General features: G+C 43.2%; 1 protein-coding gene across 1 annotated transcript in view; it reads right to left on the bottom strand.

Annotated features, from left to right (window-relative positions):
• The window catches only part of ferry3 (FERRY endosomal RAB5 effector complex subunit 3), a 37,550-nt gene extending 13,965 nt beyond the window's left edge, over positions 1–23,585 (bottom strand). The window contains exons 1-8 of the mRNA XM_080762628.1: positions 23,546–23,585; positions 20,638–20,853; positions 18,258–18,403; positions 15,096–15,277; positions 12,955–13,054; positions 9,441–9,565; positions 8,097–8,194; positions 5,347–5,547 (exon numbers count right to left, since the gene is read on the bottom strand). Coding sequence (XP_080618754.1) covers positions 5,347–5,547; positions 8,097–8,194; positions 9,441–9,565; positions 12,955–13,054; positions 15,096–15,277; positions 18,258–18,403; positions 20,638–20,845 — 1,060 coding nt within the window. The 5' untranslated portion in view covers positions 20,846–20,853; positions 23,546–23,585. The remainder of the gene's footprint in view (positions 1–5,346; positions 5,548–8,096; positions 8,195–9,440; positions 9,566–12,954; positions 13,055–15,095; positions 15,278–18,257; positions 18,404–20,637; positions 20,854–23,545) is intronic.
• Between the last annotated feature and the right edge of the window lie 764 nt (positions 23,586–24,349).

Below are 24,349 nucleotides of genomic sequence, written 5' to 3'. Positions count from 1 at the left end.
TAGGTTAACTGACCTCTCTTGATGTCGCTGTACGAGTCAACTAGGTTAACTGACCTCTCTTGATGTCGCTGTATGAGTCAACTAGGTTAACTGACCTCTCTTGATGTCGCTGTACGAGTCAACTAGGTTAACTGACCTCTCTTGATGTCGCTGTACGAGTCAACTAGGTTAACTGACCTCTCTTGATGTCACTGTATGAGTCAACTAGGTTAACCGACCTCTCTTGATGTCGCTGTATGAGTCAACTAGGTTAACTGACCTCTCTTGATGTCGCTGTACGAGTCAACTAGGTTAACTGACCTCTCTTGATGTCGCTGTATGAGTCAACTAGGTTAACTGACCTCTCTTGATGTCGCTGTATGAGTCAACTAGGTTGTAACTGTCCCAGCGATGGGTATTTTGTATTTCCTATTTCTATTTTTCTATTTTTCTATTTCTATTTTTATTGCTTACCTTTCGAAAATGTATATGTGAACTTTATAGGTATGTTATTTGGGTACATAGGTAAATGCATGGTGATAGTGCCATCTACTGTGCTCTGTTTTGTGGTCTGTCTGGTTCCTGGGCAGGTTGAATTGGGCTCACCTGCTCTGATTACCTATTTAAAGCACCTGTGGGTCTTGGGCATGTCAGATCAGAACAGAGCAGAGCTGCAGAGAGGAGCTCTCTCTCATGTCAGTCCGACATGAATAAGATAAGATAAGAGAAAGAAAATAATATGAAAGAACTTAACTGAACTCCTAATTAATCTGTACAGAAGGCGCATACGGTACGTTCCCAATTGTTTTCTTTCTGTAAAGGTTTTATCGCTATTGTATTTGTTTACATTTCATTGTGTTTGTACATATTGTGTTTCTCTATAATAATACGGACATCAGGACTGACAAAGACATTCATATTTCATTGTATTTAAAAGTATATTATGTTTTTGTTACAGTTTTTCACGGTCATCACTTTGGAGAAATAAAAAGCCTTAAGTGAGATCAGTTGGAACGGTGTCATATTTCTGCCACGGATAAAGATGGTTTGGGAGCAGCTATAGTGAAAAACGTAGCCACTACCGCCGAAGAGGAAGCGAAGACCAGACCAGTTCCAGAGTGGACGTCGGCCATTCCACCTCCTCGCAACGGCGGTGAGCTTCGGGACAAAGCGTTCCAGATGATCTACACAACACGAGAAGATCCGCGAGTCGAGGGGGGCTTTCCAAGGAGTCCGCTTCCAGTGCCACGGACCACCTGGCACCCTGTCTTTCTGCGTGCTCCAGCCAGCATGCATTTGGAGTGACATCGCGCACATGAACATAACCTAAAGATACGGAACGTGTGGACCTGCTGAGCAGAAAGGTGACGCTGCGGTAGTCAAGACGGCCACAAGAAGGCGGCGTCATTCCTTTTCGGGTCCAAGTTTCTACAGGAGAACGTTCATTGCCAAAGAGTCACGTGACAGGTCAGACCAGCCTATGTTGTGTGGGTGAAGAGAAATAGACCATAGCCTATGTTGTGTGGGTGAAGAGAAAAATACCAGCCTATGTTGTGTGGGTGAAGAAAAATATAAAAGTTATACTAAGACAAGTCTTTTGTCTTGGTAGGTGGAACATTGATCTTCTCTGAGGAAAAATATAGGTTTGAGACATTCTGCTCATTTACTATCTTCTAAGAGACCTATTTGCATATTCGGTTTATTCATTTGTAAAACTGGACAAGTGTCTACAAGAAGTTTTCTTTTTTATCTATTTTTCTATCTTTCTATCTAACAACTTAAGGTGTTTAAAAGACAAACAAAAGACAAAAACAAAGGAAGTAATCTAGACTTTGTTGTAAAAAGAGAAAGGAAAAAAGGAAATTTATATCCTGGTGGTTTAATACTAGCTTGTCATTTTTAAAGCATTTTGGAGTGTTTAATACTTTATAGACAAAGACACCCAACAGAAAAAATTTGTGAGTTACTAGTTCAGGACAGCAAGAAGAGAGGGAGGAATTTTTTCTTTTCATACGAAAAATGCAAGTCAGAGGTGCGGTGGGTTGGATCACAGCTAAACGAGGAATCCACAAAAACAGACTTGGAGGAATATGTACAAACTGTTAAAGAATGCAAGTCAGATGTAACAAAAATGTATGAGAGTTTAAGGGCAATAACAACCCCATCTCAAGATGAAAAAAGGAAAATAGACTCCTGTGTTTTTGTAGCTGATGAAATGATTGACCTTCTGAAGAGATGCCTGAGTTGTTGGACAACAGAGCTTGACCCAGAGGCTGCAGTCCCGCAGTCACTCCAAAGAGAAGATGCAATTACAATTGAGAAAGTGAAAGAGCAGAAATCGGATACACCGACCAAAAGTGCATCACTGGACTCGCCTACTCCCAACAACATTGTCAGTGAAATTAATAGAGAATCCTTAACCAGAGCCCGGAGTGAAGAAATGGGAAGAAGTGTTCCAGGTCTGCCTGATGTCGGTGTTCCCCAGACACCCCCCTCCACGCCACTCGCAGTCACAAAGGCACCAGAGCCCACAATTTGCGAGGTTGGTTTGGTTCGGGCAGAAACGGAGCCAGTCGGATTGAAGACAGCATTTGCAGTCACAGGAGCAGCAGAGGAAATTGAAGCACAGCCAGTCAGACCGAGGCTGTCGGCAATGACCGACGGGGGGTCGGTGGTCGGGTGCCAAAGAGTGATGGCCGGAGTGATGGTTGAGTGTGGCACAGAGAGCTCGGCACCACCACTAGAAGAGAAGTCTGAGAAACGCTCAAAACCACCCCCCAAGAGTTCTAGCAGTGCCCGGAGGTCTCGAAGCATCAGCCGGAGACGCAAGCGAAGCCGCACTGCATCGAGATCCCTAAAGAGGAAGCTGTCCAGATCTCCCTCTCCTAGACGTCACAAGAAGGACAAGGACAAGGAGAGAAAGAAGGCACGTGGAGGAAGGAAGAAGCTGAAAAGAAGGAAATCAGCATCCAAGAACTCCACTGAAGTAGGACGGGAGAAGAACCTCGTCATCATTTCTGATGTATCCACAGCCTGGACAGAGGATGCCGGATTGTCAGGAGGAACAAAGAAAAGAAAGAGAAAAGGGTGGAATGGAAAGAGACAAGTGAAGATGAAGGTCCATGGGGGCAGCGTAACCTAGGAAAGGAAGGTCTGACAAAATTAAGCCTCCAATTTAAATGCAAACTAGAGTTGCTATTTTAATACAAAAAAGGGAACAAAAAGCATTTTTGGTTGGTCAAAGGTCAAAAAAAAATGATGTGACACTTGGGTTCAATTAAGAAAGGAAAATACAGATTTCTACAGCCTAAATAGCTGGCAGTAAGAAATCACTGTATTTTGGGGGCAGTGTAACTGTCCCAGCGATGGGTATTTTGTATTTCCTATTTCTATTTTTCTATTTCTATTTTTATTGCTTACCTTTCGAAAATGTATATGTGAACTTTATAGGTATGTTATTTGGGTACATAGGTAAATGCATGGTGATAGTGCCATCTACTGTGCTCTGTTTTGTGGTCTGTCTGGTTCCTGGGCAGGTTGAATTGGGCTCACCTGCTCTGATTACCTATTTAAAGCACCTGTGGGTCTTGGGCATGTCAGATCAGAACAGAGCAGAGCTGCAGAGAGGAGCTCTCTCTCATGTCAGTCCGACATGAATAAGATAAGATAAGAGAAAGAAAATAATATGAAAGAACTTAACTGAACTCCTAATTAATCTATACAGAAGGCGCATACGGTACGTTCCCAATTGTTTTGTTTCTGTAAAGGTTTTATCGCTATTGTATTTGTTTACATTTCATTGTGTTTGTACATATTGTGTTTCTCTATAATAATACGGACATCAGGACTGACAAAGACATTCATATTTCATTGTATTTAAAAGTATATTATGTTTTTGTTACAGTTTTTCACGGTCATCACTTTGGAGAAATAAAAAGCCTTAAGTGAGATCAGTTGGAACGGTGTCATATTTCTGCCACGGATAAAGATGGTTTGGGAGCAGTTATATAGGTTAACTGACCTCTCTTGATGTCGCTGTATGAGTCAACTAGGTTAACTGACCTCTCTTGATGTCGCTGTATGAGTCAACTTGACTTACTTTTGACGTAAGCCCTTTGCTCCTCTAGGGTGCATATAGGCCGTTGACAAAATGTCCTCCATTTCACTCACATTTTTAGCCGTTCTTTCGAGATCTCCCCGGTCAAGCCCACTCTCTATGAGTCAACTAGGTTAATATTATTAACCCATTTTGGGCAGGAACCCGTTTTGGTGTTAGCATTACGTTGTGCTTTAGCTATTGAAAAATAGCAGATCTACAAGCTCACCGAGTGGCGCGCTACGAGCTTGTAGGTCTGCTATTTTTGAAAAATCGAAGAGCGACTGACATAGAAGACATTTTTTAAATCTGATCTCAGGTCAGAATGGAAAACTGTCAGGATGTAGAAGACTTTTTTTTTTTTTTTAATCTGATCTCAGGTCAGAATGGAAAACTGTCAGGATGTAGAAGACATTTTCTTTAGAATCTGATCTCAGGTCAGAATGGAAAACTGTCAGGATGTAGAAGACTTTTTTTTTTTTAATCTGATCTCAGGTCGGAATGGAAAACTGTCAGGACGTAGAAGACATGTTTTTTAGAATCTGATCTCAGGTCAGAATGGAAAACTGTCAGGATGTAGAAGACATTTTTTTAGAATCTGATCTCAGGTCAGAATGGAAAACTGTCAGGATGTAGAAGACATTTTTTTTTTTTAGAATCTGATCTCAGGTCAGAATGGAAAACTGTCAGGATGTAGAAGACTTTTTTTTTTTTTTAATCTGATCTCAGGTCAGAGTGGAAAACTGTCAGGATGTAGAAGACATTTTTTTAGAATCTGATCTCAGGTCAGAATGGAAAACTGTCAGGGATGTAGAAGACATTTTTTTTTAGAATCTGATCTCAGGTCAGAATGGAAAACTGTCAGGATGTAGAAGACTTTTTTTTAAAATCTGATCTCAGGTCAGAATGGAAAACTGTCAGGATGTAGAAGACATTTTGTTTTTTAGAATCTGATCTCAGGTCAGAATGGAAAACTGTCAGGATGTAGAAGACATTTTTTTTTAGAATCTGATCTCAGGTCAGAATGGAAAACTGTCAGGATGTAGAAGACATTTTGTTTTTTAGAATCTGATCTCAGGTCAGAATGGAAAACTGTCAGGATGTAGAAGACATTTTTTTTTTTAGAATCTGATCTCAGGTCAGAATGGAAAACTGTCAGGATGTAGAAGACTTTTTTTTAGAATCTGATCTCAGGTCAGAATGGAAAACTGTCAGGAAGTAGAAGACATTTTTTTTAGATCTCAGGTCAGAAGAATGGGTTGTTAACCGACCTCTCTTGATGCCGCTGTAGGAGTTGACCCGGTTGTCCACCAGCAGCACCAGGCCACACAGGGAGGAGGAGTAGAGCGACAGCGCGGTCTGCAGCCGTCGCAGCTTGGCTCCGCTGCTCCTGCCGTGGCTCCGGTGCTTGCACAGGCTCATGACGTCGGCGCGCACCAGCCGCAGGTTGTGCATGGTCTTCAGCTGGGCACCTGGCGGGAGTGGGGGGATGGGAGTTATCCATTCATGCATTAAAAAACCCATTCTGACCTGAGATCAGATTCTAAAAAAATGTCTTCTACGTCCTGACAGTTTTCCATTCTGACCTGAGATCAGATTCTAAAAAAAATTATTCTACGTCCTGACAGTTTTCCATTCTGACCCGAGATCAGATTCTAAAAATGTCAGTCGCTCTTCGGCTAAAGCATAACATAGTGCTAACACCAAAATGGGTTCCCGCCCAGAATGGGTTAATTAGACCTGAGGACGATTCTACAAATGTCTTCTAGATCATGACGGTTTTCTGAAAAAAACCCTGTGTTCTACGTCAGTCGTTATCGAATATTTTCATGTCAAGGACCCCCGAGATTATTGTTCCAGGGACCCCCCCCCCCCCCCCAGAAGCAAAGATTTGAGTTAAAAACGTCTGCTCTGAAAGAATATATATTCAAAGATTTGCTATACATTTTCAGGATTAAAAGAAAATAGCAGACCTACAAGCTCGTAGCGCGGAACTCGGTGCCGCACTATGAGCTTGTAGATCTGCATTTTTTTCAACATTTTTCAGCAGTTTACAACATAATTCTTAAAACACCAAAAGGGTTAAAGTCAAAGTCAAAGTCGTATACGATTAGTCACACACGTTACCGCCGTGAAATTTGTTCTCCGCATCTCTTGGAGCGGGTTGAGCTTAAAGCGGGTATGACACGCCCCTCGGGAAGCTATTAAGGCTATTAAAACTAGCATCTAGATTGTGACGTAAGGTCGGGCCAGCTCAATTTGACCAATGAAATTGATCTTGTATCTGGGCTAAATGGCAGAGCGGCTCTGGGCTCTGCGAGTTAGCGTTCCTGGTGGCTATCAACTCATGCTAGTGGTTTTGAGGTCACTTTTAGCTTCATAGCTGGGTGAAAGTTTGGTGGAAAAATTATTTTTTTGCTCGAAAATCTTCGTTAGAATGATATTGAGTTGACGTGTAAGTTTTAGGGTTAACTGTTGCATAATCGCAATTTCGCGTGACGGGTTCCATCGTACCTATCTTGTCTATCTGTCTCCCCCCCGCTGACACGCCCTCAGCCGGCTAAGTGCTGAACAGGGCTCACGGAGCCCTGGAGCTTCACGTAACGTTACCACTGCCTGTGACTACTCTAGCGGCACTGCGGACTGCGCCGGCCTAACCTGAGTCCGCCCCTCTCTCTCTCTCTCTCACACACACACACACACCATGTTAGACGGACTAGTGACGCGAAATTGCGATTATGTAACAGTTTACCCTAAAACGTACACGTCAACTCAATGTCATTGTAAGGAAGATTTTCGAGCAATAAAATATTTTTTTTATGATACTTTCACCTAGTATGACGCAAAAGGTTACCTCAAAACTAGTAGCCTTTAGTGCGCTAGCCACTCAGCTCGGCTAGATGCTAGGTCACGTCAGAGCCTGAGATATAGTCACGTGTCGTTTGAAACTGTTTTCATTCAGACCACGTGATGTACCTTATCAGCAATGTTAATCTCGGGCCGGGACACTCCCCCTTTAAGAGTATATATGAATAGAAGAAGACACCCGAGTTCTCCTTCCATCCACTTGCATTACGTTGCTCAAAAGCGCATGAGGCGATTTCACTCCTCCTTCCTGGTAGGAACAGAGTGCATTCTGGGACGGATTGCAATGGTTGAGTGGCCCCAAACACATGAACGCGCTGCCGTTGAACGCGCACGAGCGTCGTCCGTCGTGAACGTGTACAATGATAGTCAACGGACAGCGCGCTCATGTGTTTGGGGCTTGTCAGTAAGTAAGACAGTTGGATATAGAGCAATTTACTATCTAAACTGAATGATGGATACAATGTTATGTAACCTAGATACCCCTAGATTCCCTGATGGGAAATGCTGTTATACCCTTTTTTTTTTTTATTATTTTTATTTTATTTTATTATTATTTTTATTTTTACTATGTTCATTAGTACTTTCAATACTAGTTTACTGATTACTTTTACTGTCTCGTACTGTCTTTCTTTGTTTTATTTGTCTTGTTCTGACCTTGATTGGGGGGGTATTTACATGTCGGATTATTCATTGCTGCATCAATAAAAATAAAAATAAAGTGTTTTAAAAAAAATATATATATATATATACTTTCACTTCGCTGTGGGTCAGCGATTATTTTCAAATAGTTGTAGCGGTGGGGAAATATTTGCCTCTGAACGAAGTGGAGGTATTGAACGTATTAAGACATACTAATAAAGAACGCCTCAAAAGTCGAGTAAAACGGTACTTAACCCATTCTGAACGGGAACCCGTTTCGGTGTTAGCATCATGTTATGCTTTAGCTATTGAAAAATAGCAGATCTACAAGCTCATAGCGCGCCACCGAGTGGCGCGCTACGAGCTTGTAGGTCTGCTATTTTTTGAAAAATCGAAGAACGACTGACATTTTTAGAATCTGATCTCAGGTCAGAATGGGTTAATAATCAGACCAGTGTGTGTCCAGTGGAAACCTCGTATGAATCTGATCTCAGGTCAGAATGGGTTAAGTTACCGAGGTGTATCGTGAAGCTCTCCTCCAGCTGAGACTGCTGCTCCTCGTAATGATCTGCCTCTTCTGACATCTGACCGGCCTGCACCTTGATCTCCTCCCTGAAAACCACAACCCAAACACCTGACAGGTGAAAATCCTTCTACGCAGCGCATAGAAGGATTATTCCGACCAGCTCCTTTCCCCTCTCCATCAGGCGTCCCCGGCTGGCATGGGGCAAGGCAGTTTAGAGACCAGGATTACTGCATGTTTTTTTTCTGTGAGGGTATACCTACTCTAGGGGACACGGGGGGGAGAACATGCAAACTCCACACAGAAAGGCCCCTTTCGCCAACCCCACAACCTGCCCATACCCATTACGGGCACTATACGGATGACGCAGGAGGAGGAGAGAACACGCGTCGAGAACATCGCCAACAGTGTCCCCCAGCGGGAATCAAACCCAGGGGCCTTCTATAAGCTGTGAGGCTATATATTACCGACATGCTTTCCTCTTGTCCCGGGGTTTTAAAACGCACGTGATCTGGGCTGCTGTTGCGTGCTTTCTGCCATGTCCCGGTGGCCAGTGTTGTTTTCGTCGACTAAAACTATAAGACGAAAAATGTCCGACTATATCCACTGACGAAAACTAAATGGAAACTAAATGAAAACTTAAGCTGTGATGACTAAAACGAAGACTAAATATACTGACAAATTTACAAACAAATGACTGAAATGTTAGGAAGGGACTATAGTGGACAAGAGATCCAGTATAAGTCATTTTACCATTAGTTGCATGCTGAAAATAGCAGATCTATAAGCCTTGCAGATCGGCCATTTTCAGCAAAGTGTAAAAACACTGTAGATCGGCTATTTTCAGCATGAACGACGACGGCAATCAAGGCCCCGCCGAAATACATTTCAGCCGACTGAATCAACCGTAGATTTAGTCGACTAAAACTAGACTAAAACACCAAAACATTCCGGGTGACTAAAGATGTGACTAAAACCCATAAGTGGAACTGGTTGGAATAACGTGTTCCTTCCACGCGCTACGTCCAACCAGGGAAACTCCCCCCGGTCAGGTGTAAAGGAGCAACTTGGACACTCAAGCATGAAGGAAGCATGAGTTAAGTCCGTTGCTCTCCCCAGGTTGGCGGAGGGTTTGTAGAGCCCAGGATCACAGTAGATGATTGACACAGGGGTGAAAAATGGGTTACAAAATCGTGGGATAAAAAAAATATTAAAAAATAAAAAAATAAAAAAAAAACCCATAAGTGAAAACTATTCAAGGAGACTTAATAATGACATCTGCTGACAAAAAAACAACACCGGTCCTACTGTATGTGTGCTAAACTATAGACTCACGTGATCTGGCTGCTGTTGTGCGCTTTCTGCATGTCCTGGTGCAGTTTGATCACCCACTCCTGGTACTCTTGCTTCTGGATGGAGGTGACGTGTTTCAGCTCGCTGGCCCACTTGTTCTCCAGAACCTGCGCACACACACATGCATGGGAAACCACAGTTTTGATGAGCACATTTCTTTTTAACCCATTTTGGAGCGCCAGGAACCCCTTTTTGGTATTTAGCTATTGAAAAATAGCAGACCTACAAGTTCATATAGCGCGCCACCAACTTGTAGGTCTGCTATTTTTTGAAAAATCGTTAAAATGTGCCTCAAATCTTTCAGAAAATTGTCGTGATTTAGTTTTTTTTTCCCCTTTTTTTACGTCAGACCTGGGTTAAATTTAAATAAACTCCTTTCGGAAAAGATTTATACAATTGTCATTGTTCACTAAAGATGACTTTATTTTTTTGCATTAACCATGGGACCAGAGTATAGATCACGAGGTCGCCAGTTCGATGCCCAATCTACGATCTAATTCAATGTATGTTACAAGTCACCATCATTTTTGGTTCTTCTGCCAGGCTTTCCACTTAGTAAGTGGCAGTGGCACACACACACAGGAGGTTAGAATTCCCAATTGAGATCGGCATAATAAGCTGCTGCTGGAGATCCCAATGCAGTGTTTTAGCCGTGACGTGAGCACCCCCTCCAGAGATGCTTCCGGGTCCTGCTTTTGTGTCTCTTTTGTGTCCCCATGGAGTTATACTGTGACGCTCCGTCTGACTAAATCTGAGACGAAAACAACCACGAAAGTCTCATTGTACCGCTTTCCTTTCCTCGCAACAACAAAGCTGCGCTGCTCTCTCAAATCTGGCTGTGACAGGCCGTCTGTCCCACACTGGATACTATCGCCATTTTATTTCATTGTGTCAACTAAATCCTCATTAATGCAAACTATAGATTCAACGTATACTCAAGCCTGCACACATTCTAAATATGCCCCCGAAATATTTTACCTTCAATGATAATGATAATAAATAGTCTTTATTGTCTCCACATCACATATTTTTGTTGTCAACATTAATAATTCTACTCGGAGTTGGAAGCATTTAAGACCCATTTTAACCCTCAATGGCTTCTTTTCTGAAAGATAACGTCATTGTAAAAAAGATTCACGCGTTCAGATATTCTATTTACAATGAGATGCGGACGGGAGGCTGGTGCCACTTGGACCCGGACGTAACGTATAGCACTACAAAATGAAGTCGGACTTAAATACTGAATGGCTAAACTGGTCCGTAGGGGGGGGGGGGGGGGGGGGATCGAGCATTTTCTATTCCTGCCCCTAAACTCTGGAATGAACTTCCCCTCAATATAAAACTGTACTCCCTCTCTATCTCTATTTCTAAAACCCTTTTTTATTCCCAAGCTTTTAACCCAGAGTGAGTTTCTCTTTTGTGAGTTACTTTTACCGGTTTCCACCTTCTTTCATATATTTGTATCTCTGTACTGTATGTTATTATCTTTGACTTATGTGATTTTGTATATTTTCTTTTATTTTTCTTTTGTTATGTTATGTAAACTAAAGCACCTTGGTCAACGCTGTTTTTAAATGTGCTCTATAAATAAAGTTGGATTGGATTGGATATATTACACAAATAAAGAAAACATTGTAATAAACAAGCACGCCAGTCCAGATCCAAGCGATGCTATGCGATAACATCACTTACATCAGCGCACTAGATCAAGCTCGGTGTTAGCTATTGAAAAATAGCAGATCTACAAGCTCATAGCGTGCCACCGAGTGGCGCGCTACGAGCTTGTGGGTCTGCTATTTTTTTTTTAAATCGAAGAACGACTGACACAGAAACATAGCTTTTTCAGAAAACTGTCAGGATGTAGAAGACATTTTTAGAATCTGATCTCAGGTCAAAATGGGTTAAATAAATATGCTATGATGCTCAGTTCACAGTGGCTGGCGTGGCAAGATCAGCACACTGGGGGGAAAAGCTCCACGTGTACATAAAACAAATCAGTTGTGAAGCTTAATTCACAGACACGGTGGTCGAAACGTCGTGGGCATAATCCATTAACATTTTGACCTGGGAACATTCTACAAATGTCTTCCAAATCCTGACAGTTTTCTGAAAAATCCTTATATATCTATCAGTCTGTCGTTCTCAAACATTTTCATGTCAAGGACCCCCAAGAATATATGTTATTTGGCCCGCCGACCCCCGTCTGAAAATATGTTGTTCCAGGGAATGTAAAGAGTTAAAAACACTCGCTCTGAAAGAATACATATTCAACGATTTTGCACCGCATTTTCACGATAAAAATAGCAGACCTACAAGCTATTAGCGCGGCACTCGAGCTTGTACATCTGCTATTTTTCAATAGCTAAAGTATAAGAGCATGCTTAAAACACCAAAAGGGGTTTCCCGCCCCGGAATGGGTTAACAGAATGAATGCATTTGTGACTTCCCACCGACTGGACCGATCTCCACAGGTGTTGGTAATTAACTGAATCACTTGTGTGCAGACTTTATCACTTATATTTAGATATGTGCCGTGTCAGTCAAAATATATAAATAGGCATATTTTGCGAAACAGCTCGCCTCTCTCTCTCTCTCTCTCTCTCTCTCTCTCTCTCTCTCCTCAGACCCGGTCCCACCCAGCAATGTTCAATGAATCCAAGTAATGGACCATGAGTCCATGACGTATGTGAAAGTGCATTTTAGATCATGCTGTATGGTCTATTTGTGCTGGTGATGACTCACCAAATTTTTTTTTTGTTTGAAGTTACAACGGGTATCAAGTGTTTAAATGCCGAATCGAGCAACTTGTAGGCCTGCCATTTTTGGCATTTTTAACTCAAATATATGCTTCTGGGGGGGGGGGGGGGGGGGGGGGATTTAGAATACATTTTGTAGAGCTGAGCTCAGGTCTAAATGGGTTGACGAGGACACTCGAGTTAGATGTTATGTCAATACTACTAATACTGATGCATGAATTTCTGTCAAGCACGCACCTTTCTGTTCAGTACAGCGTTATATTTCTTTGGTTGTATTCCCCCCCCCCCCCCCCCCCCCCACTTCCTTGATGGGTGTCCCCCAGGGTCTATCTTTTTCTCCCCGGCTTTATACAAAATTAATTAAAAATACAGACAAATTGTGAGCCTATATACATCGAAGATGTTGGGTCGAATGTTCCACCCATTCATGGTATGCCCATAAATAAATAGATCGTGACACTTCGCGGGGCTTGTAGATCTGCTATATTCACTTGTATGTCTGACATGACATGTACTATGCATGATGAAAATGGGGAATACAAAATAAATAACAAAATCATTAACCCATTTTGGGTGGGAAGTGGGGAACCCTTTTTGGTAGACTGTGCATATAGAAGCTCGTAGCGCTACGAGCTTGTAGATCTACTATTTTTGAAAAATCGAATCTGATCTCAGGTCAAAATGGGTTAAAACGTCAAAGTTGAAATATTGGAGAAAGAGGGGTTTCTGATATGGTTTACCTGCTGAGCCTCGAAATGCTGAGTGGCTACCGTGTTGACGTCCAGGTCGCTCAGAGTGGTTCCCAGCTCCAGCAACGCTTTGTCCATTTCTGATGTTTGCCTGGTTAAAAACATTTATATAAGACCATGAGGACGATTCTACAGAATGCCTTCAAAACCCCCGACGGTTTTATGAAAACCCCGTGATTCTATGTCAGTTGGTTCTCAAACATTTTCATGTCAAGGACCCCCAAAAATATCTGTAATTGGCCGCCGCCGACCCCCCCCCATCTGAAAATATGTTGCTCCAGGGACCCCCCCAGAAGCAAAGATTTGAGTTAAAAACGTTCGCTGTGAAAGAATATATAATTCAAAGATTTGCGCCACAGTTTCCCTGGTTGGACGTATAGCACGTGGAAGGAACACGTTATTCCAACCAGTTCCTTTCGGGGAGAACATGTGACACGAGGAGAACATGTGAGGGTATACCTACCCTATAGGGGACACGAGGAGAACATGTGAGGGTATACCTACCCTAGGGGACACGGGGAGAACATGTGAGGGTAATACCTACCCTATAGGGGACACGGGGAGAACATGCGAGGGTACCTACCTTAGGGGACATGGGGAGAACATACCTACCCTAGGGGACACGGGGAGAACATGTGAGGGCAATACCTACCCTATAGGGGACACGGGGAGAACATGTGAGGGTAATACCTACCCTATAGGGGACACGGGGAGAACATGTGAGGGTACCTACCCTATAGGGGACACGGGGAGAACATGTGAGGGTAATACCTACCCTAGGGGACACGGGGAGAACATGTGAGGGTACCTACCTTAGGGGACATGGGGAGAACATACCTACCCTAGGGGACACGGGGAGAACATGTGAGGGCAATACCTACCCTATAGGGGACACGGGGAGAACATGTGAGGGTAATACCTACCCTATAGGGGACACGGGGAGAACATGTGAGGGTACCTACCCTATAGGGGACACGGGGAGAACATGTGAGGATACCTACCCTATAGGGGACACGGGGAGAACATGTGAGGGTACCTACCCTATAGGGGACACGGGGAGGACATGTGAGGGTACCTACACTATAGGGGACACGGGGAGAACATGTGAGGGTCAGGGTACCTACCATATAGGGGACACGGGGAGAACATGTGAGGGTACCTACCCTATAGGGGACACGGGGAGAACATGTGAGGGCAATACCTACCCTATAGGGGACACGGGGAGAACATGTGAGGGTACCTACCCTAGGGGACACGGGGAGAACATGTGAGGGCAATACCTACCCTATAGGGGACACGGGGAGAACATGTGAGGGTAATACCTACCCTATAGGGGACACGGGGAGAACATGTGAGGGTAATACCTACCCTAGGGGACACAGGGAGAACATGTGAGGATACCTACCTTAGGGGACATGGGGAGAACATACCTACCCTAGGGGACACGGGGAGAACATGTGAGGGCAATACCTACCCTATAGGGGACACGGGGAGAACATGTGAGGGTAATACCTACCCTATAGGGGACACGGGGAGAACATGTGAGGGTACCTACCCTATAGGGGACACGGGGAGAACATGTGAGGATACCTACCCTATAGGGGACACGGGGAGAACATGTGAGGGTACCTACCCTATAGGGGACACGGGGAGGACATGTGAGGGTACCTACACTATAGGGGACACGGGGAGAACATGTGAGGGTACCTACCCTAGGGGACACGGGGAGAACATGTGAGGGCAATACCTACCCTATAGGGGACACGGGGAGAACATGTGAGGGTACCTACCCTATAGGGGACACGGGGAGAACATGTGAGGATACCTACCCTATAGGGGACACGGGGAGAACATGTGAGGGTACCTACCCTATAGGGGACACGGGGAGAACATGTGAGGATACCTACCCTATAGGGGACACGGGGAAACATGTGAGGATACCTACCCTATAGGGGACACGGGGAGGAGAACATGTGAGGGCAATATCTACCCTATAGGGGACACGGGGAGGACGACATGTGAGGGCAATATCTACCCTATAGGGGACACGGGGAGAAGGACATGTGAGGGCAATACCTACCCTATTGGGGACACGGGGGAGGAGGACACGCAAACTCCACACACAGACCCACCTCTCCTGCAGCTTCTTGGCCTCCATGTCCCTCTCGCCGCAGAGCTCGGCGATGCGGACGCAGTAGTTGTGCTCCAGGTTGAGCAGCGTCTCCGAGGCGGGCGAGTGGATGAGCTCGTGGTACACGCCGGCAAAGTCCTCGTCCCAGCTGGCCTCCTCGGGGCGCGCGTGCTCCAGCGTGGTCTGGGGAAGAAGGAGAAAAAATAAAGAAATCGAATCTGTGTGAAACCGAGCGATGCAACTATAGACTTGTATTGTACTTTTACTCTGTGTATACTGTATGGCACAGTTTTATTGTTAGTTATACTTTTTTTAAAAAAATTTATAGTTATATAGAGCATAGCAGTGGGCGTGGTTTCTTTATTTTGTCTCCAAAAGGGAAACTTTGACAGGAAAAGACTCGCTCGCCGTATAGAAAAATAAGTAAAACTTCTAGACTGAGACTTAGAAAAATATATTTTATTTTATTTCATGATGCTGTGCTCATGGTGCTCTGTGCTCATGGTGCAATTAAAAAGCAAACGTTTCGGTCCTCAGACCTTCGTCAGTGCTATGGTTTTTTTACAGACAAAGAACTTACTCTTAAACAACTTCCAAACAATACAGCTCAGGTGCTGTGAATTACTAATTGGTGACATCACCTGGAGAAATTTTACTCGGGACCCCTAAAGAGCTTTGATTGAGGTCCTTTTTCCGCAGCCCTCATATAGCCGCTGTGTCCACCCTGTCCTATAAAGGCTGTCTGCTTTCGCCTAATGCAAGTCCTTTATTATTCCCCTTGTGATATACTGTACAGTATAGGGTTTATTGTTTGGATATTTTTCGTTATGGTTTTCTGGGGTATTATTGAGTCCACGCAGAAGGTGATGTAAGCGGTTATGTTGACTCTGTGGCTATGTTGACGTCTGCGTCGTGAAGGAAGACGTCCCAGTCTGTACAGAGAAAGCGTCCCTTCAGCTCCTCCACTGCCATCACCAGACCATAGTGTACATGGACAGTTTCTGTGACTGGTTTACTGGATTTAAATATATGACGGGGGTGAGATATATATATATAGTCATATGATCAGAAGTGACAGAATTAAAAGTGCATGCCATTTCTGCTGCTCGGACGATGTTAAAAACGGCAAAACAAGACATTTTGGTCAGTCCTCAGGAAACCCTTTGAGGGGTCAATGCAGCTCAGCTGTGCTCTGGAGTTAAGCCACATTAAAAGAGTCTATTTGTGAAGGCCCTTGCCAAGGAATGCACCAAACAGCATTGGACACTGACTGGAAAGCGCCCATGACTATTTCTGTGCGAGTGCAATGAAATGTGAATGGTTTAGGGTTAGCCTTTCCCCTAAATGCCCCCCACTGCAGTGTGTGGGTCAAAGGGATGTGGGCGGACCCAGGGTTTTTTTTACCCTTTTTTTTTTTAACCCATTTTGGACTGAGCAGGGCTCGAAATTAACTTTTTTACTTGGTAGCACTGGTGCTCCCAATTTCAAAATGAAGGAGCACCAGAAAAAAATTAGGAGCACCCACCAAAATCTAAGGAGCACTAATATGTAATCGATTTTTTACATTCATAAAAACAATAATATAACGTGTGGTTTACAAATAACATAAAATGACTAAAGTATAAAAATACATGCCAGAATTTAAAATGTAGTGTCCAGACTTTCTGTCCCTCATCCATCCATCTCTTCAAAGAGGCCGAGGCATCAAACATCTCCAGTTGAGGACCCTCTAGTCTACACTGATTCCAGCCAGTCACATCACCCGTTTTCTTTTTCTTTGTTTTGTGTTTTTCACCTTCATAGCCTATTTAGATCATATAATTAGAATTTCTAATATAAAATAATTTCTATGTAAAACATGGTATTTATAGCTATGCCTACTCACTATGCCTACCACTTCAGTGCTGGAAAATTACTCTAATGTTATACTTAAGTAAAAGTAGCAATACTGCTGCTATGTAGAAACCAGGTAGAAACACTTACAAGTCTGCTATTCTCTCTCCCTCCCTCTCTCTCATTCCCTACCTCTCTCTCATTCCCTCTCTCTCTCTCTTGCAAGCGCGCGAGCGCACACACACGCACACACACACACACACGCCGGTCCGCCTCCTCCTCTTTTACATTCACAATCACAGAGTCCGTAGCGTACCGCTCCGGTCTTTTCTGAATCGCTGCCTTGAAATAATGTCCTTTCTGACACATAGTGAAGTTGCGAGCCGAGGCGCTCTGGAATGTGAGCGATGCAGCGCTCAACGTTGTCCCGTACCGTTGTGTCAAAGAGTAGTTAACTACACACGTTGGTTTGTTAGCATCAAGTGCTATAGTGCAGCTAGCAGACAGGAGTCTGCAGTGGACTAGGATAGAGATGCTGCGGCTCAGAGCGCCCGTTTTTCGAGAATTGATCGTTGTAGCCAGGCGCACCACAGTAATTATTTGTAGTAGCACTGGTGCTCCCAAATATATTTTTAGGTCGCAAAGGTTAAAATTCAGGCGCATTTGCGACCAAAATGGTCGCTATTTCGAGCCCTGCTGAGGTCGATTACAAAAAAGGCTTCTAAATTCTAACACTTTTCTGAAAAACCTCATGTTTCTATGTCAGTGGTGCTCGCAACCTTTTTCCATGTCAAGGACCTCCAGAATTTGGCAGAATCGTTCCCAGGTCAAAATGGTCAAAAAAAAACCCACAAAAAAAGTAAGATGCGTGAACGCGAGAAGCGAACGCAGGTTTTTTTTAAGTTCTCTTTTTTTATTTTTTAGGGCTAGTTTTTTTTTTTTTTTTTTTTTTTTTTTTTTAAGTTAAGTTTTTTTACGTTCTTTTGTGTGTGTGCGTGCATGTGTTTATTTTTTCTTTTAGTTCTTTACGTTTTTTTTTAAGTTTTTTTCTTTTTTAAAGTTTTTTGTATGTATGTGTTTTTTTTTGTGTGTGTGTTTTTTGTGTGTGATACAGATGCGCCCGCGGGCGGGTGGTGTTACAGCGTGACACACACACACACACACACACACACACACACACACACACACACACACACACACACACACACACACACACACAGACATGTTCTGCTAGGTCTCATAGTTACTCATATAAGCCCCATCTATACAAGCCGTTCGAGTAGACTGCTAGTACACGATTGACCTGTTGGTCGAAAGCACTGCAGGTTACCTCAGCGTAGGTCTTGGCCCACGCGTTGGCGAGTAGGTCCACGTCCACCTGTCCCGAGGTCAGTCTCTGCAGGGCGACCTCTGCTGCCCGGTCGTAGTCCTGGACGCTCTGCGTGTCCACGAAGCCGGACAGGGCCGTCTTCAGGTCTGAGAGGAGAGGGACAGCACATGGTTATTACTATAGTCTTGGTAGCCTCGGAAAACCCCAGACGTTTTTTTATTTCCAGGGGAGAAAATCCTCCTCTCTCTCTCTCTCTCTCTTTCTCTCTCTCTCATTAGCAGGCAACAGTACAGCTCTATCTCTCTCTCTCTGTTTCTGCACAACAGCGCCCCTACTGGTACTAATAGTCATACTCGTGCTCATACATAGGTGAACACATATACATAGGTGAACGCATAGGCGGACACGGACATTGCTGTTCCTTGGAGTGGTTGCACCACTCAAAGAAAAAAGTCTGGGACCGAGTCCACTTCAATTCGGCATAGTGTAGCGCAAACATCGATCACTCTCTGCTGTTTTCTGATTGTCTGCACCTTTGTTAAATTGACGCACGCGCGCGCGCACACACACACACACACACACACACACACACACACACACTCCTCTCTCTCTGTCGCTCTAATTAATTAGTCTCATGTCGCGCAGCTGCGTCTAGATTCACCTGGGCGGATCCTGCCGGGAGCTGCCTATGCCATAGACACCCCCTTTCATGACGAAGCCAGGCCCAGGAAATGAATCTCAATGCATTTCCCCCATAGACATTTCAAAACGTTTTTATTTAAAGACCTTTTAAGCGTCATACGAAGCCAACTCTTGTCGTGACAAATCATGACAACACACTCAATATAATGTGAGTTGTGACCAAACAAATAATTACAAAGAAGAAAAACAACCAAAATATGCCGTTTTTTTCTACTTTCTAATTCTGTGTTTGGCCCGAGAAATTGTGTGTTTGTTGTCATGATTCGTCACGACAAGAGTCGGCTTTGTCCGCGGCGCAAACGTCTTTAAATAAATACTTTCTGAAAAGTCTATGAGGAAAATGAACGGGGATGTATTTATCCGGGTCTCTGGAGGGGACGGGACTCTATAGTCTTTGGATGCTCTGTGTCTCTATGGAGCTGTCTTCCCTGAGAGAGAAGAGGGACAACACATGATCATAGACAGTCTTGGTGGAGTCTCTATGACAGTGATTCCCAAACTTTTTTCATGTCAAGGACCCCCGTTTGAAAAGATATGCCAGGGATACCCCCGTATAAGAGAAGATTTGTACGACTCTAGCAGTGATTCTCAACCCGTTTAATTCCTAGAACCCCCCCGTGTTTGACACGCATTAGTCTACGGACGGTTTCTGAACTGCCCACAGCCCTCCTATGAGACACAGACACAGACAAGAGTAGAAAGAAATTGCGCCATTTTTTTCAGGATTATTAGCGAGGACCTATTATATGAAGATAGGTTGAAAAGTGGTGAAGTGGTCCTTTAAAGGAACCACATGACCGGAATGTAATCCTTATTATGTTGTATTTAATTTTATAGAATAAATTGTAATTATGTATTTTCATGTATTTTGTTGAATGTATTTGTAATCATGTAGTTTTTGTATGTATTTTATATTCAGGAAGATTAGCTATCGCCACGGCGTCAGCTAATGGGGATCCATTCGATAAACAATAAACAATGTCAGTGGTTCTCAAACATTTTCACGTCAAGGACCCCCAAAAATATATGTAATTGGCCGCCGACCCCCATCTGAAAATATGTTGTTCCAGGGACCTCCCCCCCACCAGAAGCAGAGAATTGAGTTGAAAATGTTCGCTCTGAAATAATGCGTGCCACATTTTCACGTTTCTTTCCAAAAATAGCAGACCTACAAGTTCATAGCGCGGCACTCGGTGCCGCGCTATGAGCTTGTAGATCTGCTATTTCTCCAACGGCTAAAGCATAACATAATGCTTTAAAAACACAAAAAAGGGGTTCCTCCAGACCTCCACCCAAAATGGGTTAAAACATATTATACAACAGGTCGTTTCGAGGAAGCAATCCGATTGGTTGAAACGGCTTCTAGCCGTGGATCAAATCAGCACCATTCACCACCTAATCAAAACAAATAATTCAGCCGCTCTGTTCTCCCAGAGCGCTAGCAAACTCGGTGGCTAGGCTAGCTAGTTTCTTGGGACATTTGTGGTCGTAGTGACTACATCTGTCATTAAAAAAATATATATTCTTTCAGCGATTTTCTTAGTTTTAAGGGTAACTGTTGTAGAATTCCAATCACTTCAGTGATGCTTGCGGAACTCACTTCGTCTCGTTTCCTTACTGCCGTGGCAATACATGAAATACATAAAAGTACATGTCGGGTGCATTAAAAGTGTCTCACCGTGTTCCACGAAGCAGGGGATTCTGTGGAGCAGCATCAGACGCCCGTGCAGGTCGCTGATGCTCTCCTGGACGGGGAACTGCAGCGGCACCGTGAGAACGCACCGCTGCTGCCCCGCCACGAACTCAAACACAAAGTCCTTGCGAGAGGCCGCGGCGGCGGCGGCCGCAGCACTGCTGCTCACCTTGTTGGCCTTCATCTTCTTCATCGTCTCAGCTGAAAGGAGGAGGAGGAGGAGGAGGAGGAGGAGGAGGAGGAGGAGGAAGGGGAACAACAGGGATGTTAAAGGAGAATTCCATGCTAGAAGGCTTTCTCACGTTTATTTGTAGTCGTTACGTCCCTTCCAAAGAGGTCCCGGTGTTGTTTTGTGCAAAAGCTCCTTGTTGGCTATTTCCCCTACCATAAGCCCTCAATGAATTGCATTGAATGGGAATTGAATGGGAATTGAATGGGGCTATGGGGTGTTGTGCTAATTCTCTTATTTCCATCGAAATAAGTAGTAAAAGTGTGCCGCTTGGGATATTATTTACATCATGAAGAGAGGATGTATACAAAAAAAGAATACGTTTGAGCGATGGAAATAAGCAAATTAGCAAAACACCCCATAGCCCCATTCAATTCCCATTCAATTCAATGCAATTGATTTAGGGCTTATTATGGTAGGGGAAATAGTGGGGACGTAACAACTACAAATAAAAGGTAAGAAAGCCTTCTAGCATGGAATTCTCCTTTAATAAAGGAGCATTCAGTGATTTGGGTGATTTGGAAAACCCCTGGGTTTGCCCCGGTACCATGATGTGCACATGCACACACTACAGTACAGTACAGTTGTACATGGTTTGCTGCACTCCCTCTGGTGTTGTGGGTGTTAAGAAATTATTAAATTAAACGTTAACAGTTACAGATTAATTGTGGTTCTATCATTGGGCAATTTTCGGCAAATGTAATGCTGCCTGCGCACGTGTGGCTGAGAAACGCACATGCGGGGGCCGGTAAAAAGACCAAAAAAAATCACACCCGTGTGAAGTGAGTGTTGCAACTCCGTGTGGGGGTCCCAGGGGGGGGGGGGGGCCCTGACACACAGGAACCACCACGCGAGCCACCACGCATCCGAAACGGTTGAGGAATGACAGAGTTACCGCATGGGTTTCCCTCTATTTACTGTACCCTCTACTGTACTGTACTGTCACTGTACTGTACTGGCACACCCAAAATCACCAGTTAATATGTGTGTTTGTGTTTGTGTTAGGTTGCGCACAGGTGGTGAAAAAGAACCATGTTGTCTTCGTGCTCATACCCAGCCAGCTACCCAGCTACCCACCCCCACACATTGCATTAGTCCCCCCTCACCTTGGTAGCCACAGAAACATCTCTGCTTTTGCATGTGATGTTGACAGACAAGACAGTGTACGCTTCACTCCTATTATTCCTCATAAAAGATGCCTTCCCCCCCCCCCCTTTTCCCCTCACTGTATATGTTTCTTTTCCCTTTTTGCTTCACCTTTATGATGAATTCCTGTTATGTTCTTTAACTATATAGAAGTGTCTATTTGTACGTCTCTAAATGTTTTGATGAATGAATTAAAAATGGTTTGCTTGTAGATCAGCTATTTTCACAATTGGTACCTTCTTTAAAGTACTGTATACAATTACAGTAGTTTATTGGTATATTTATTATTTATTTCCTTATTTTATTTGACATATAATGTGTGGCTGCGCTGTGCACTTTACATTATAAAGCCTAAAACATTTCTATTCATAAATGTTCCCATTTTCAATGCCAAAAACACAATGAAATCATTAAGTATTTGTGTGACAATAAAAAAAACAAATTATTTTCTCATTTATTTGTGTCATTGCTTGCAATTTCAGGATTATACTGATTATACTGTGTGACTTCTCTCTCCTGAATGGATACAATTGGTATCCTGACCTGAAAATGTATTTTCTGCTTATAGTACTCCTGTTACTGAGCAAACACTAGTCTATTCTATAGCAATGATTGTCACAATATAGAGCTATTTAACACTGTTAATGAACACACACTCTATAGCAATGAGTACTGTCACAATATAGAGCTATTTAACACTGTTAATGAACACACACTCTATAGCAATGATTATACTGTCACAATATAGAGCTATTTAACACTGTTACTGAACACACACTCTATAGCAATGATTATACTGTCACAATATAGAGCTATTTAACACTGTTACTGAACACACACTCTATAGCAATGATTATACTGTCACAATATAGAGCTATTTAACACTGTTACTGAACACACACTCTATAGCAATGAGTACTGTCACAATATAGAGCTATTTAACACTGTTACTGAACACACACTCTATAGCAATGATTATACTGTCACAATATAGAGCTATTTAACACTGTTACTGAACACACACTCTATAGCAATGATTATACTGTCACACTATAGAGCTATTTAACACTGTTAATGAACACACACTCTATAGCAATGAGTACTGTCACAATATAGAGCTATTTAACACTGTTACTGAACACACACTCTATAGCAATGAGTACTGTCACAATATAGAGCTATTTAACACTGTTACTCTATCCAGACTCTATCCATGATTACTGTCACAATATAGAGCTATTTAACACCGTTACTGAACACACACTCTATAGCAATGATTACTGTCACAATAGAGCTATTTAACACTGTTACTGAACAGTCAATGATATTACTATATCACTATCATTTATAGTAAAAAAAACATTAATAGTATACACTACAGATATAACAAAACAACACAGCACAGATGCAAGCAGGTGATATAAAAACGTTAGAATAATTATTAATGTCACATTATGCATAACAGATGTAAGTAACATTAGATAGATGTAATGTTACATTAAGTGTATATTCATTTACCTCAATGTTTAGTTGTTTTATGAATGAGCCTCTTTCCTTCCTGGTGAGAAACACAGCAGAGGTGATAATCTGCGCGCCGGTGGTGCGCACGGAAAATAGCAGATCTACAAGCTCACACGGCGTCGCCCCCGCGACGCCTTGTGAGCTTATAGATCTGCTGTTTTCCCCCGGCCCCTTGGACACGCCCCCTCTCTCTCTCACTCAGTCAGCTGACCTGCCTGTCTGTCTGTTTGTATTCTTTGGCACTTTCGCTACACTGACGTTTATTTTTTTATATCAATAATACTAATAATAACATGGAAAATAAATACTCGTTCTTTTCGGTGTCTTAATAGGCTAATAGATAGATCGTTGTGATTGATTCGTTCATTCCGTGCCGTTCATCATAAAAACCAATAATTAATCAATTGAAAAACAAGCGAATCTGGCCAAACGAAACCACAGCTGATTTGATCATATTGGTTTCTCGGTGGTCTGCCGCCCTCTGCTGGCCATAATAGGGACATGGATCAATCTTAGAACGTTTCGTTTTCTGACGCTGTGTTTTTTAAACCAGTTGTCAGGGACCACCGCACGGTCCTTGAGGAGGGGGTCCCAGGTGGACCCTCACGGTTTAATTTTACCCTCAAGAGTTAAATTATTGTTAAACACATGCATTATTCTGCATAATTTACAATAAAGTCTACACAATTAGAGCATGTAAAACTATTCTCTCCTATGTCTCTCCTATTGTACCAACATCAATACAGCATGGAATTATGTGGACAAAATGTGTTTTGTGGCTGACAGGATAAATGTCGTCCA

The sequence above is a fragment of the Protomyctophum bolini genome (assembly GCF_963924005.1).
Source record: "Protomyctophum bolini genome assembly, chromosome: 4".
Classification (NCBI taxonomy): Eukaryota; Metazoa; Chordata; class Actinopteri; order Myctophiformes; family Myctophidae; genus Protomyctophum; species Protomyctophum bolini.
This window is presented reverse-complemented; position numbering and strand designations above follow the sequence as displayed.